Raw genomic sequence first — 17,403 nt, 5'->3', positions numbered from 1 at the left:
TTGGCAAGGATCACTATCAAAACACCATCAGGAGAAAAACCTATAAGAAAGAAATTGAGAACAACAAACAGTGAAATGATAAAGCCTTATCATGCAGAGAACACACAGAGAGTTCAACAGCACTCAAAGATGTCTTCCATTATACATCTAATATACTCCAATGTACTGTATAAATGCAACAAAAAAGGCACTCGAGTTGATTGATGTTAACCCCAGCCCTGACCTTTTGGATCCAGAAGAAATACCCGGGCTTACAGGTTGACATTTATAGATATGAAGCAACTTGACCTCACATGGACCCAGTAGGCCCTATCACTTAGCAACTCAGCTGCTCAGATCGCTGATGGAAAGATGGAGAACACGTGAGAACAGAGTGACACACACACACACACACACACACACACACACACACACGGCAATAAAGGATGGTTGCAAAAATAAATACTCTTTTTGGGATGAATGAAATTTAAGTTAGAAAACCAGGAGAGCAGCATCTAGGAAAGAAAAGAAAGCCCAGGAGTGAAGCAAAGGGAGAGGCAGTCCATGTGGAACCTACACTGGGGAGCTGCTTCCTCCGCCTCCGTGGGGCTCTGTGGGGAGTTGCTTTCTGTGGGCTCAAGGGGAGGGGAGAACGGGGTAAGGGATAGGACAAGCTGTGGTGGCTCCCGGGCCGGGGAACGACGAGGTTTGGGTGGCGCTGGTCGATCACTGGCTCCTATAGGAGAAACAGCATGCAGGCAGGGCAGGCACCGATGGTCATGTTTGTAAAAGTGGGGAACGTGACACAAACATCTTCCATGCAAACTTCATATGAAACTGAAAGTGGCAAAGAAAACATAGTGTAATCGTCAAGATCTTTGTTTTTTATTTATTCTGCCAACATCTCGGCTTCTGTGTTTTCGTGCTACACCTCTTAGAGACTGCTTGTTATTCAAACAGTGGCTTCTTTATCTCTGGTGATGAAGTTTGGGTTTCTGTGGGCAGAACTCTGTCCTTTGTCTGCTGAGCCATAGAGGTTATCAGTGTTAAAGTACTTTGTTACTTGGAATAAATACAACGTTTATTTGGTTTGAACACCTTTTATTCTGTACACGGCAAGTATTCCATGTCCACCTGTTTCACCACCAACAACAAAAACTCACACTCTGCACAAGCGCCAGCCTTTTTAAACCTTGTGCCGAAGTAAATAGTGTAGAGGATAAATAACCTGTTAACACTGTCAGCTACTCTAGTGTTTACAGTACATTCAGTTGTACGTTTTAACCACTGCTCCAGTTTCAGCTGAAGAAAAATAAAAAGTAAAGATTTGTCGAGAGAATAATTTTTCAGTGCTCCATACTCTGCTACTGAGGTTTTTCAGTATTTCTGTAACTTCTAACTTGTATTCAACCACTAACAAATACTTATTAACAGTGGAATGTGTAAGAATAGAGACTACTCTCCAAAGTCAAAGTTATAATCCAAAAAAATAGGGGCAGCATATCACATATCAAGGCATAACTGCTGCTAACTAGAGCTGCACAATTTATGAAAATATATTTTTTCACTGAAAATGAATGAATTTGAATGAAGTGTGTTTTACGATGAGTTAACAAGGCCACTAGTTTGGTGAAAGAGAGAAACTTGAATTCAGAAGATGTATGGTTGTATTTTGCAGTTCGGTAAAGTAAAAATATGTGTAAGAATATTTTTCCTTTTGTCAGATTATTTTTAGATTAAAAAGCTGAAAGAGCTTGTGTGACAAATTTGTCGTTCGCACACATCTCCCAGCTAAAACTCCAGGGGGAGGCCTGAGCTATACTATCGAACTAGCAGCTCTTGAGATACAAAGTCATATTACGAGAAAGAACGGGCCAGGGCTAACTTGTTAGCATGCTAACTTCAGTAGATATTTGAAACACAATGCATGGACGGTTAAAGTGCAGTTAAGACTGCAGCTTCGTCAGCGGTGTACAGTTTTCTGCTTTGAGACTAGATGTCTAGGTTTTCGGAAAAAGCAAATGCAAAAGCTTTCATGAACTACTGTAGTTAGAGGCAGAATTGCTACATATTATGTCAATCCATGATAGAAAGAAGCATTATATTGATAAGCAAAGGAGATGGGTGATGCTAACAGAAGAGTGGACTGACACATAAGACAAAGCCAATATGGATAACATATTGGATTTTAAGAGCCAAAGCACAATTACTGTAAAACAGCTCTTTTGAAATATAGCCACCTAGTCCTTGGACTAGTGATGGATCAGTGTGCTGAGTCTTAGTCAGCAGGTGCTGTCGATGTACTATATCTGTTTACTCTGTTGTCGACAATAGGAAGGAACTGAAACAGCATGCAGCACCAAGATGATAAACAACACCATCATAACCATGACAGCTTCTGGAGCACATACACAAACACACATACAGACACGGTAAAACAGTTTTCCTATCCACAAAAGTCTACAAATTACCCTGATGCTAATCCTTCAACTTCATCTCAGTTTCCCCCTCATATTATTGGTGATGTGTGTTTCTAATAAAGAAATACCTAAATAAGTGGCACACACTGCCCTGATGTCTGAGGCAACCAAGCTGAAGTTTTGAATTGAAACTGACATATGTATGCACATAACATTGATAATGTGTATTCCCTCGTGCCTAACATACAACACACACACTAACGTACCCATTCCTGCACAAGCATACAAACAAGACATTTTGAATGTATAAAAGTATAAAACCAAGATTTAAAATAATTTAAAAATACTAAAGTTAGTATAACATTTACTTTAATGGTTTGGTCTCTCACAGCTCCACCACTCTTTATTTAGATTTTCTCAAAGCTAATGACATACAGTTTACCGTTTGACTTACACATCCATTTTGCTTAAACATAAGGTTAAATAAAACCCAGATAGATGAAAGACTAAATCAAACCTATAAAAATGAAAGCCTACCTGAAACCTGTGCTGTGTACATTTCTGTCTCTGCCTATACAAGCATGAGGGCACCACCCTATACTGTACATGCAGGGTGTACTTGTCTAGCCCTAACGTGTATACCAGCTATTCATTCACTGCCAAATGTGTACTGTTCGTATAACAATGTGCAGTTGTCAAGCTGCTCTGAAGAATATGTTGTTGATGAAAAGTTGATGTTGAAAAAGGAGATAGGGAGAGAGTCAAGCAAAAGAGAAGAGAGAAGGTGATGCACTGTCAGGGTAGAGAAAATACAGAAGTAGCTAGGTCTATAAATGTATTAATGAACCTGGTGCTGTCTGGTCTATCGTGACTAATGCACTAACCATTCATCTGCCTGTCCATCATTCTCCTTTCCTTAAATCCCCCCTAGTCCCCTTGTTTCTACCTTGCTGCCCTCTCATCCCGCTGCCAAAACCTTCCCATGCTCCTTTCTCTGAACTCCATTCTAGTACCCTCACCTTTGTCATCCCTTTTCTGAGGTCTACAGCTCTCTCATCTCTGCCCATCAGACACGGCAGCCCTCTGCTGCAATCTCAATTTGCTACAGAGCAAGATCTAGGTTATATAAAAGGATCAATACGAGGGCGGCTAAAGTTCAAGTAGATCCTGTTCCTAAATCTATGATGGATCCGTCTGCCTTTGCATCTGCCAGCTTTTAAGGTTTGTGTGAGCGGCTGCATGAACAAAAGAGAAAGAGAGAGAGACAGAGAGAGAAAAAAAGAGAGAAAGATAAGAAGAATGCGAGGGATTGATAAGTGCAGGTGAGAGACAAGGACTGTATTGTCTCATGAGCTATGATGAATACCAGCTCCGCTAGTTCCTGTATTTCAGCCATGACGTGCACACACACTCACTCACTCGGCAGTTTATATTTCAGAAGTTGTAGAAGTGACAGTTCAGTTCTCCATGGCAGATATCACTTTCTAACATGTAGAAAACCTATGCAGGCAACTTCAGACTGACTCACTTCTTTAACATACAGTGAGAGTGTTTGCCATCACTGCTGAGCAATCAAAAGCCAAGTTAATTTTCTTTGATGAATATAAATGTTTTGTGTACTGTGGTGTGAAAATGTGATATGCCAGTTGGTTAAAATTGATTTATGTTTATACAGAGTAACTGATGGAGGAAATTAAAACTAAGATAGAACAGGTAGAGCTTGTTCGTGGCCTGAGGTGCTGTGTCTGCTTTATCTATATAAATATCCTAACTGTCATTTGGCATTTTTCCTGTTGAAGAATCTAAAAGTCTACCAGTGTTGGTGTATCTGTCTTTAAGTTGCAAAGAAGAAGTCTGCCAACAGAGATGTTAGACAATTACTAGAATAAAATAGGTTGTCTCATCGCAATCAAAGAAAAAACACCTGATAATTATAGTGTGTTTTCAGAAAGCATCAAATTAGGAGTATTAAAGATACAATCAAATGTGGATTGTGGTTTCTAATACCTGTGTCCGGTGCTGTTTTTTGAGTGTCTGTTATCATGCCATTTTATAAATATTTACCCATTGCGCTGTGTCTGTTGTTCTCAACTTCATCCAGTTTCAGGTTTAGGGCCGACTCAGTCTCCGACCTGGAGCTGCTAGCTGATGTCGCCTCTTGATCTAATTTGGCAGGCATGCTGCTGGCATCTTCTGATTCTTTCACCCTGATTCTGGAGCTTTTAGTAGCGGGCTGGACCCGCACAGACCCGCTCACTGTGCTGCTGGTGAGGCTGCTGCAGTGGGAATCAGTTTGGTCTAGGTCAGCGTCTGAGTCATCGAGGCTGTGGCTGAGTTCAGAGCTGGAATCCTGGACCGCGAGGCTGTCGGCAGTGCTGCTGCTTCGGGTCGGGGAGCTGGAGGTTGCTGTGGCAGCGCACACAGATGGCGGTTGTACTGCTGTTTTCAAGGGGACTGGTTTAGTTGTGTGAGTTACCACAGTGGAAGCAGAGGCAGTGGTTGACTGTGCCACCTTGGTGCGGAAGGCTGGGGTAGGTATTTCGGTTGCGTGGCTATCCGGGGTGGGAGCGCCAGAGGTTGACATGTCGTCTGGCCCTGGGGTATTGGGAGGAGGGGCTGGAGCCTTTCTTTTCCTCTGCTGGCTTTCTGAGCCAAGGCCCATCTGATAGAAGTGATAGGGAAAGACAGAGAAACGTCGAAAGTTAATTTACATCAGCACCTTATGCCTATGTATGTGTATGTGTGTGGTTGAACCATAAATCAGCCTGTCTACCAAGACTGAAGTACAGTTTACTTCTGAGTAATTAAATCAAGTGGAGTTCTGGCAGGTGTACAACAAGACATATAAAGTCTGGCAGTGATGCAGTTAATTTAATGCAGTGGTATACATATTGATACTGTATGTGCATTTTACTGTGGTTTTTCTTTCATGTGTGTGCAAACACAAACAAAAATATTTAGAAACTCTGTCTTGTCATGTTGTTCCAATATCTCCAACACTCAATTCCATTTAAACACAAATATTGGCAAGGTACAACTTAGGCAAGAAGTCAGGGTAAAAAATGGTATCAAGAGACATTTGGCTCAGTGAGAACAAGTAGTTAAACAGAAATCTGTCAATGCATGTTTCAAATGTATTCATTTTGAGATAGAAGCTTGCAGAAGAGGAGGGTAAAGGATGGAAGAAAGATCAAAATAAAGAAGGGGGAGAAAGGATCAAACTATGGATCATCAACAAGCTAACAAGTGGGAAATGATCTGTTTTATTCCACACAGGGATATGAGTCCATTCACACCCTCCTGTGCAAGTTGATCTCACTTTCTGTGAAGTCAGTTTTCTAAGAATCTGTTTTAAAGTGCTATGGGCAGGTTTCAACAGCATAGATGTCCTTATTTCAAAAAAAAAAAATCCCAATTACTGCCGCTGCATTCACCTTTTCGTAACTCTGCAACTCAATAGAGAACATGCCCGGAGCTGCATGTAGTGTTGCATCATGCAGCAGGACAAGAGAGAGATCTGGCCACCTTGCCTTTCTGCAGGCAAAGTGGGTTCACACATGTGAACTCTATAAACTCACTGCATAGCATGCTATGTAAATCCAAATGGCCCCCCAACTGGCTGTTTTTCTCTTCCTTGGTCTCCCGCTTCTCTCCCTCTCTGGCATTCATACATATATGAATACAGACATACCAGTAGATGTGGGCCAAAGTTGAAGCTGAAATGGATAACTGACTTGCCTATGAAGATGGATGTGTGTGTGTGCGCTTGCAGATTTTGTGCATGCATGTGTGTAAGTATGTTTATGTGTGTGCTCCCTGCAGAGTGAAACATAAGACTGCAGCCAAGCCCTGCTATGAAAGAAAAAGCTGTGGCCGCAACACACATGCACAAGCACACAAGCTTCTCTGTGTGACTAAACAGGCGCACACACACACACACACACACACACACACACACACACACACACACGAGAAGGAATAATATATCTCATATCTCAGGCTGAGCTAGGCTGTATGGATTAGGGAGATGTTGAGGTTTGCAGGGTTAAGTGTGTCCTGCTCTCATGGGCTTATTGGCGCCAAGACTGGGAGCGCAGCATGTACTTAAGATTGTTAGAGACTGAAGCCAAGTCTCAAGAATCTATATTATACCACATTCAAGGTCATACTGTACATTAACTTAAACTGACTATGGAATATGATCATGTATACACTGTGTGTGCTGTTTATTTACATTTGCAGTTTTCTTCTTGTTTTGAAAAAAGCATGTATTGCTGAAAGCCAGAGGCGCGATCTGGCCACTTTTGCTCATGTCTCAAGTCAACTTTGTGTCATGACATCCAGTCAAGTCACAACAAAGCAAATGACAGCTAAAGTATCGAGTGGATCTCAAGTCCTGACGCCACAAGTACAGTCAAGTCACGTTGCATCAAATCACAAGTAACAGTGTCTAATGAAATCAATGCAAAGTTGTGGAAGTGAGTGAAGCAGTTCTTAAAGATGGTAAAACGAAATACCTCTTTCCACTCAAATTTACTGGTTAATCAGAAAGTAGATTTTATTCAGGTAGACTATATTATTGAGAAAAGAAAAACATTCAGAAGTTCATTATAACAAGGAGCCAGATCCATGGATCATATTCTGGTGTATTAAATATCTATGAGGCTTAAATAAGCAAATACCTTCCACATTGTTTATCCAAGTGCACTCTTAATACAAGAAACTCAATCAACAAGTCACCATTTATTTCTGATGATTATGAAAGGATGTTGGGACGCCATCAGCCACTGATCTGATCACCTGACTTCCTTGTTTCAATACCAATTTGATTGTGTTTGTTCTACAGTGACTCCACTAACAAGAGCAAAATAGAGAACTTGATTACAGCTATTCAACGCTTTCCTGTTCTCTGCAATGTTTTCGTCTTTTGATTGACTGAAGACTGCTTTGTTTTATTATTAGGGGAGATAAGCTCCGCAGTAGTTAATTTTTTCATTATTGCTGAAAATATTCTGATCTTTCTCTTCTTGATTGAGAAATAACTTCACACATGCGGACATGGGTATATTTTAAATCTAGTTTGTCTGCAGAAAGGCAAGGTGGCCTGTTCTCTCTCTTATCCTGCTACATGATGCAACACTTCATGCAGCTCCGGGCATGTTCTCTTTTTGTTTTAGAGTTACGAAAAGTTGAATGCAGCAGCAGCAATAGGGATTTTTTAGAAATAAGGACATCTATACTGTTCAAACCTGTCCATATCACTTTTAAATAGATTTTTAGAAAACTGACTTCACAGAAAGTGAGATCAACTTGCACAGGAGGTGAATGGACTCATCTCCCTGTCGAATAAAACAAATCATTTCCCACTTACTGGCTTGTTGATGAATGAATAGTTTTATCCTATCTCCCCCTTCTTTGGCGCCCCTACCATTTCAGATTGTAATCTACTGCTGTTAACAAGGACAGCTGTACATGTGCATTTGTTATGATTACATAACATGTCTTACTCATCAAAAACAAGCAAGTCAACAACTTTGCTAACAGCCAAACATCAAGAAAGTGCAACAAACAGCTAGTAAGTTATTACTTACTAGACCAACAGAAAGAAGGCCAGCTCGGCATCTGTCTTGCAGTCTATCGAAACGAAACTCTCGCCAATGTTAAGCAAAATAGAGAACTTGATTACAGCTATTCAAATTTTTTCTGTTCTTTGCAATGTTTTTGTCACATAATTGACTAATACTAAACTAAAATGAAGTGGCAATTGATAGTTTTTGGTCAATCTCAATGAGCACATTTACTACCAATATGCTTCTTTGCTTTAAAACGTTCTGATGTTTCTCTTCTTTATTGAGAAATAAAATGACATATGTGGACATGGGTAAAAACAGAATGCACCGTTACACAGAAGTGCATTGAAGGCCATGGCAGAACAGTCTGGTGTGTCCATTAAATTTTCCACTTTATGATTTGAGAGGTGAGGGGGCCCCATGTTGGAGCATGTTGATCAGATAGGGCCACCCATGGAGACTGCAACCTGGTGGCGTGACCATTCATCAGTTGTTTTGAAGTACTTTTGATGGGTGAGGGGCTTTGTTACAGGGCAACATTACAGCACTAATGTGGAATGTGAAATGGAGTATACGCATGTGTGTGCGGTGATGTATGTGTATGTATGTGTGTGTCTGAGATAATAATAGCGGCTGAGTTGTCTCAACACTGTGAGGGCACCGAGGTCAAAAACATTCAAACAGTAAACTAGAAGACAGTTAGCATGCGTTAGGGTTATTGTGTGTGTGTGTGTGTGTGTGTGTGTGTGTGTGTGTGTGTGTGTGTGTGTGTGTTGGGGGGCATGGAAGAGGCCAGCTAAGGATAAGGAAGCACATGGCTGACCCAGTTCCATTGTCATCTACATTGTCTTGCAAAACCAATGAAATGTTTCTTCCAGTTTACATTTACAGCTATGTTCATAGACACAGTGAGTTTTGGGCCTGGGGTTAGTAGTAGTTATCTGCCTACAATAAATAAACAGTGGTTTTGCTCATTTCAAGGTTGGCTTTCTGTAGACAGCGCTGCAATCTGTTAGAGTTATTAACAGATGGTTCAGGTCACATCAGTAACATCAGCATTTGCATAATTACGTCACCTAGATAGGAGCAGTCAAATTCTCTTAGCCCCGCGGTCGTCTTTTCCTAAGTCCTTATGAATTCTCCTTCACAAAATGGTTAGGAAAGATTTTTTTGACTTTTCCACCGCAGCCCAAGAGATTTTGCAATTTCATGCTCCCAAGTTGGAAACAGTTTGGGGATGGTCCCTTCCTGTTCAAAAATGACTGTGCAGCAGTGCACAAAGCAAGGTCCATAAAGACATGGATGAGCGAGTTTGGTGGGGAGAATTTGACTGGCCTGCACAGAGTCCTGACCTCAACCTGCTATAACACCTTTGGGATGAATTAGAGCAGAGACTGTGAGCCAGGCCTTCTTGTCAAACATCTGTGTCTGACCTCTCAAATGCGCTTTTAGAAGAATGGTTAAAAATTCCCATGAACACACTCCTAAACCTTGGGGACAGCCTTCCCAGAAGAGTTGAAGCTGTTATAGCTGGAAAGCGTGGACCAACTCCATATTAAACCCTACAGATTAAGAATAGGATGTCATTAACCTTTATGTGCATGTGAAGGCAAGCAACCCAAAACCTTTGGCAATGTAATGTATATCAGGTGCTTCTGCTACAGATGGAAAGTTTGTTGTATTGCCCCTTTTGTCGTCTTTACCGTGGTTTGTTGTACATCTGTTTAGGGGTGACCCAAAATAGTCGAAGATTTGATGATTCAATAAAAGGAGTATGATTCAACTCCCAAGATCAGTTGAATCTTCGCAGAGTCGATATGAAATGAGGATCATACAGTACCGTTTTGGCTATATGGGGGTGCTCAACATCTACTGAAACCAGTTTTCTCCCAATAAGGTAATATACTGCCTATTACCATAATAATATTAACACTGTTATTATAGTGTGTGAATAAATCCAAATATGTTAACCCTAACTCTTGAAAGGTTTAGTGTGTAGTATTTCTGAGGATCTATTGACAGAAATGCAATACAAGATCCATAACTATGTTTTCAGTGGTGTATAAAGACCTTACATAATGAACTGTTATGTTTTTATTACCTTAGAATGAGCTATTTCTATCTACAAAACCACGGGTCCCCCCTTCCACGGAGGTCGCCAAATTGTGTCGCCACACACATGCACACATGTTATTTAGCACGAGCAGACAGCCTGTGGATCTTCATAAGATGAAGCCAGACGGAGTCAGGACAGATGACGGCACACAGATATAATTGTTGTGGATTTTCCCAGATGGAAGGTTCTGATGTGGGACAAATGTTTTCAAAGCAGAGCTGAAGCTGTCTGTTTTCTGCTGGACAGGTAACTAAGTTAGTCAGACTTAAGCGATGCAAATGAAAACTGTTGTTTGCTTTAGCTCGAAGATGGGCATAATCACAGAGAGAAGTGACGTGTTTCCCCGTCAGTGGTGTAAAATATGTATGTTGGATTAATTTCATGTAGCCTAGTTATTCTCCAGCCTGTGGTCTGGCTTTGCCAGTTACATTAGCGAGACAATCAGTTGATCAGTAACCGACAATAAAAGGTAATGTTAGCTTAGAGCATGGAAGCGATCAGCCAGCTAAACTTTCACTGCCCTGGTAGAAAAAACATGTAGTTACTCTCTCTCTACAGCGCTCTGTTTTGGCTTTGTCGTTTACATTTAGGAGACAATCAGCTGATCACCAATTGGCAATAACACAGTAGCTTCCAGCATGCATTATAAATTTTCTTAGATAATGCTTCGCTACTGTGCACACAAATGTGTAATCTTTACTTTCACATGCTAAATGCCCATTAAAAACGTTGCACAGATTTACCACAAGCTGTCAGTACTACTTTGTGTTTCTGTTGTATTTCAAAAAATTAAGACATTTTGGTAATATTTGCATGCTTATCTAATTAAGCAAAGCGAGAGGAGCCTTGATCCTCACCTGACAATGCCTTTGTAATCTTTATGTATCATGTGTTTATAATGGGCTGTGGTGCAGAAACAATGAGGCTTACATTTTCTTGTTATCTGTGTGGTCATACTTGAAGCACTAGATGTGATATTTTTGAGATGTTCTTCATTTACTTTGGTATGTTAGTCCAGATAAGCCAACCCTGCCAAGATGTATCAAAAAATGTATGATTACATTACAGTAAAATAATGTATTACAGGAGTATGAGACATCATGTAGCACTTCATGTAGACACAAGTCACAATAATATTCACAATAACATATGGTTTTTCTGAATAATAAAGTAAATGCAATTTCTTAATACATCTATCTAAAGACACCTAATTTCTTGACTAGCAACTCTCTGCTATCTTTTGTCCTGTCTCAGGCACCATAGCTATACTACTCACTTGGATAGGGGAGGGGGGTGCAATTCGTTGTAATTTGCAACCCTCACCATTAGATGTTACTAAAACTTACACACTTTAAGGTAGGGGCTGTCAGTGCGCCTGCATGCGGTAGAAAAAAAGCAGCAGCTGCACCAATGCAGAGTTGTGCGCGAACTTTGTGGGACACTCAAATTGTTTATCACCTTTGATGAACCACCTGTGTTTTTCCTGGCTCAGAATGGACCTTTGGGGTGACCATGCGCGACAGTAAGCCTGATCGATAAGCGTAAAGAAAAGGCAATGAGTTACCTTATGACTTTGATTATATTTACAGGATACATTTTATTTGGATAGTCCGCCTATTCTATAATTTATACAGTATTTGTAACATTTAAACATTAGTTTTAATTAATTTTATTAGTTAAAATTCAACTGTTTCACAAAAAAAAGGTTTTCTGATATTACACCCCTGTGGTTAAGCTTTGATTAGGCTAAATGTTAGTGGACTTATTATAATTTCAGATCATTGTATAAGCTACTATGTAGTTTACCACTACTATAATATTAATTCCAGTTGTAAAAAACAGCAATTTTATTTTTGTGGGTTGTTTTTATTCATTAAATTATTGTGCAAAAAAAATGCCCCGCACAGTGGTAAGTCTCATTTGTTAACGCTAAGGGCTAATTTATCAATAATCATAACCATTCAGTGCATGAAAAGCACCCGAGCATCTCCCTCATCTGTCTCCGCGACAGAGATTAGCAGGCGGGCGAGAACTGTGACAGTTGAGTGGTCCCCTATTCTAGGCCCCTAACTCACACTTTCATCTTTAAGGTCAGTGAGTAAGAATAGAAGTCTTATAGTGCCTACCGACAACCACGAGACTAAGCAGACATATTGGACACAGGACATGTAGTACATCAATATAAATAGCATTTATGGTATTAGTATGACAAAGGCTACATTCAATAATGGCATAAGAGTAAAATAGGTATAAAAAAACAACAACAGTGTACTGAATAAATGTAATGTAAATGTAACGCACTATACTGTGTGTCAAAAGATACTTTTTCCATTGCATTACAGAATTCAACTTTACACTTGCACTCCATCTAATAGTACTCATTATACAGTGAGACAATTAACAACCAGTAAAAGATCTTCTATTCATCCGTTATCATGGTAAAAGCACTGCTAATGGCGATCCAACAGTATCCAAAATTGTTGTATTTAGATTCAGTTTTTGCATGAATGTTACTTTTTCTAACACTGATGTACAACTGTTCTGATGTAACTGACTCATATATGCACATGTAACTGCCAATTTTGTTATATTCAGACTTGGATAAAGCATGTGTTACTGTTTCGTCAATTACATCGAGGCCCTTTTGAAGACGTATGTAAAATGAACATTGTACTACCAGAGCACCTGCCGTTTTCTGCTTTAGCACAGATTAATAAAATTAGCAGCTCTAGGAAAGATGAAGGATGAGCATGAGGGTTGAACAGAGGAAGGGCTGCCCGTTTGCTTTGGCAGCAGTACCCTCCTTTCTTTCTTTGCTCCCAACCGATTGAGGAAAAAATGTTTTGTTCCATTAGAATATGGGGAGAGATATAGTGGAGTCAATGGCAAATGGGTAAACATCCTTCTCTACATCCTTCCAAACCTCTTTTGACAGCACACATAAAGAACACCCAGGTTACCTTCCTTCTTTCTATCTTTGGACAGTTTCTTACTTTTACCCTAATTTTTTTGCTTTCTTGTTCTCTCACATATTCTTATCTGAACAAGGCTAAGTCTATCTAACCACAAACACAACAGGGACTAACAGCGATGAAACCCAACAACAGTATGGCTGACCTTCTTTGTTTATGTTGTTAAAAGTAGGGGGTGTATTCACTGGGTGAAGCTGTTACCGACTGTGTCAACAAGTGTTGTAAAAGAGACAAAACAGGGTGTACAGCAAAACAAAAGCTGATACAAAGGGGAAACAAAACATACAGATGGACAGCAAAACAAAGAAGAAAAATAGAAGCAAAGAAAGAAAGAAAAATCCTTCTAGGAACGTTCATTACTGAACACAGATCCAGTAGCAACTTGTGTTTTGTCCGGCTGATTGAACCAGAGGTGTGCATTAGAGCAGAATAAAGTTAGCTACCATTATAGACGACCAGGGGGCTGATGGATGGATGTGAAAAACAAGCCTCCCTCTGCAGCCAACTTTTTTTTGCAATGTGACAAATCATCTGGAAGAAATACATTGCTAGCTTGATCAATCAAGAAGCCACACAGACAGGAATGCAGCATGCACAAAAACTTATTCATGTAACACAGAAAACTGTGAGGACAGTTTTGGGAAGAATATTGTGATATTGTTTAAAACACGCGCACAACTGAATACCCACAAAGTACACACACACACACTTTGGAAAATACTTAAAACTATATTTCTGTCCCTTAAAGTAGTGCAAACTGCCATAATTAAGATCTCATCAGCAATCACATAACAACAGATCTGTCTTGGTCAATTCTTTGTCACATTTGACAACTGGATTTCCCTTGAGAAATGTAATCTCATTCAGTTGCAGCAGTGTTTCTGCTACCATGGTTCATTTTTTCATGAGACACTCATCACATTTTCATTCCCACATCAGTGTTCACTTCGGGAAACAGATGTGATGTCAATCATGACTTAGTCCAAATGTCTTTCCTCTTCTCTCTGGCTCATGTCACCCTTCCCTGGCTTTAGGTTTCACAAGAAACCTCTGTAGAACAAGAAATGGTTTTGCACCGTATTGTACCAAGCTTGACTTGGCTAAGTCAAGCTTAAAGTTTTTCCACGTGTACATAAATGTAATTCTGCCAATCTCCTAATTTCTGGACAGTCTGGTGGGATTTGTTAGTGTTTAATGGAAGCAGAAATGCAAAATACATTTGCTTTGCCATTGGGTGACAGGAGTTTAAAAATGTAAGTTTAAATGTAGGAATTGTGAAAGCACAAGAAAAGCTGAAAGTCCATATTTAGGTGTAGGTAATCCATTTTAGAACATGTGTAGACTTTTCTCAGAGACTCACAGACAGCCTGCTTACTGCCACCTCTATTCTTTAATGCCGCTTGTCCTCTGTTGAACTTTCCCCCTGTGGTGTCCTCCTACTGCAGGGTGAGTATGGCGCTTAGGGCACGGCAACCATATTTCATCCTGTACCACATTTTGGAAATACGATCCCAAAGTATATACATTGTTAATGTAGCATAACTGAAATACACACATGTCAAGCCCTTGTAAGACCTGATGTTACCTTCCTTTGACTTTCAGACTCTCTCTGTGACACAACGCACACAAGCACAAATGCCATTACTCAAAGCGCACTTTCTGTTACTGAGCAGTGAAGCAGAAAGCTCAGAATTTATCTGAACTCCTTTATCACAAGAGGCAATGTAGACATGGCTTCCTTTCCAAACCACAACAGATTTCCTATCACTGCTGGAAAATAAAAACCCAAAACAACGCTGTGCTTCTCTGAACTCAATGTTCCAAAACATAATTTAATTCACTGCTGCTCTCATAAAGAGAGACACAGATTGTTGATTGTTAAGATGAAGAAACAAAACGGTAAATTTCTCTACTCCAGAATGTGAAAACATCATTTTCCTACAGTTAAAGATGACTTTCAACTCTTCCTGGAACACTTTGTCGTCTGATTTTAGTGTCTATGCTATTCCCACTCTCACAACTGTATAGGAACTAGGGCTGCATGATATGGTAAAATCAAATCATATTGCGATTATTTTGACAGATATTATGATTTGCGATATGATTTACAATTAGTGGGAGTGATCATTTTTGCGTCAAAATTTTCATTTTCACTAAAAGAATTATGATACAGACACAGAAGTTGTTTATCTTGCGTGAAAATGTGGACCTGAATTTCACCAATATTTCCACAGATGACTATAAAGACATTCTGACCCTCCTAATTTTGCCAGTGATATTAATCTAACTATGTTCCTTCTGTGATTTTAATGACGGCCTTTAGTGATCTCTTCCTCTCCAAAGGCTATTTGAAACATTTAGCTTCGTTAAAACAATCTCATCATCCTTATAGCTTGTATTATGATGTCAACATCCATTACTGTGCCTTGCAAGTGGCAATTAGTTGACCACCTAAGCTTGTTCGGCACAGAGGGAGGTCTGTAATGAGGACACTCATCATAGAGAGCTGTCCTCATATGACCTGCTATTAAGTCTGAGCCAGCAAAACCAAACATGAAAAATACAACAAAAACAAACTCCACATTTGGTGATAAATTGTGTGTGAGTTGTGCCAGGCCAGCTTCCATCTCTTGTGTACAAACCTGTATCTGAACTATTATGTTTTTAAGTATAGTGTGACATCTGTTTTCACTGGAGCTTGAATTATTTGAAGACGATGCGCTCATCTACTGACAAGCAACATTTCTCCTAGTGTAGATTAAAAACTGCCAGCAGCAACTACAATGCCAAATTTCACATAAATGTGAAAGTACAACTTGGATTCTGATTGCAATGTGATTTGATTTGGCATGTATAATTGTTCCACAGATCCAAGTCATGCAGAGCTCTTTAATACCACGGCCACTGAAAAACGATCCTGATAAGACCTGGCTGCTATGAAACCCTTCACTGTCATGAAGCTAAATCCTTCCTAATCACATTCACACAACAAAAACAGGACAGGCAAGCTGCTAATCTTTGAACACCTGACACCTCTGCTGTGTCCTCAGATGACTAATCACATTTACGCACATATGAAGCAATATCAAACAAATCAATAAATAACTTATACTTCTCATCCATTCATTCATCTATCAGTCAGTTGGGTGACCACTTAACTGTTAAAAATGTACATGAAATCAATATTGAGGTTCCACTTTTTACAGCTGTGTTGCTATTCTGTTTAAGATATACAAAACTCACTCAAATCACTTGTTGGCCTGAGGCTGAACTGTTGATAAGACAGGCAGAACACATCGACGGCCCGTCTTCAATCTCCCTGCTCAAAAAGCTGCACTAGAAAATAGAGAGGTGAAACATGAGGTGTCCTGCACTGCAGTGTGTGACCTTGCAATGTGTTGACGTGCATTAAAAAGACATGAGACTTTGTGTTCAGACAGGGTGACAGTTCAGAGAAGGCATAAGAGCGAGATGGAGAAATCTATTATTAGACCAGCCATCAAGTCCGTAGATGACTTTCCCCGACCCTTCCGTGAGGCTGTCCTTGTGACTCCCAGTGGTGTCTCAGTATTTCACCTCTGGTGTCTGTCGCAACTCTTCATCTGACAGGTGGACAGATAAATTACTGTCTCCCTCACCACAACTATAATTTGCGGTACTAAAAACAAGCACAACAGCTAAAAGGAGCTTCTTCATAGATTTGCAATGCACATCAAGAAGAAAAGTCGTGGCGCCCCACTCTCACTAACAACTACATTCTTTAACAGGCTTATGCGCACACACATGTACACACACACACATACAGACACATTCACCCACACGCACACAGACACACACAGACACAAACAAATGTAGGTTGTCCCTGGTAGAATTATTCCTGATGCTTTTCTTTCAGTTACTTATTTAAATTAATTATTATTCCAGCTCTCGTGGCTGTGCTGTGTTGCTTATTTAGTGTGTGTGACTGTTTCTTGTTTTCATTTTTCTTTTAGTTGTCTTACTATGTCAGCTGTTTATTGCTGCTGTTCGGCTGGTTGTCTTTTACTATTATTATTATTATTTTTATTGTTTGTTTTTGTTTGTGTTTGTTTGTTGTTGTTTTTCTCCTCCCCAAGCCCCCCTCTCTGTTCTATTGCAGGTTTCGTTTCTTTCTGCAATTGGTGTTTCCCACAGCTTTTCCCTGTTGTCCCCACCTTCCATCCCCCTTTCCCCCTTCTCTTACAGGTCCTTTCTCTGTGCTGTCTGTTTGTGCCCCCCCATCCCCGTGTCTGCCCCCTGTCCGGCCCGGTGACAAATCAATACATAATTAAATAAATAATAAAACAGACAAAGGAGTATATTAATAC

General features: G+C 40.0%; 1 protein-coding gene across 10 annotated transcripts in view; it reads right to left on the bottom strand.

The window, feature by feature from the left end:
* cobl (cordon-bleu WH2 repeat protein) overlaps window positions 1–17,403 on the bottom strand; it is a 61,834-nt gene that overhangs the window by 13,893 nt on the left and 30,538 nt on the right. For 8 of the 10 annotated variants that reach the window (XM_038711924.1, XM_038711930.1, XM_038711931.1 and 5 more), the window contains 2 exons: window positions 4,464–5,061; window positions 557–715 (listed from right to left, as the gene is read on the bottom strand). In XM_038711924.1, the coding sequence (XP_038567852.1) occupies window positions 557–715; window positions 4,464–5,061 (757 nt within the window). The remainder of the gene's footprint in view (window positions 1–556; window positions 716–4,463; window positions 5,062–17,403) is intronic. The other 2 variants (XM_038711932.1, XM_038711934.1) reach the window with 1 other exon arrangement.

The sequence above is a fragment of the Micropterus salmoides genome, unplaced genomic scaffold (assembly GCF_014851395.1).
Source record: "Micropterus salmoides isolate LMB-PRFRI ecotype aquatic unplaced genomic scaffold, ASM1485139v1 Ms_hic_scaffold_11, whole genome shotgun sequence".
Lineage (NCBI taxonomy): Eukaryota > Metazoa > Chordata > Actinopteri > Centrarchiformes > Centrarchidae > Micropterus > Micropterus salmoides.
This window is presented reverse-complemented; position numbering and strand designations above follow the sequence as displayed.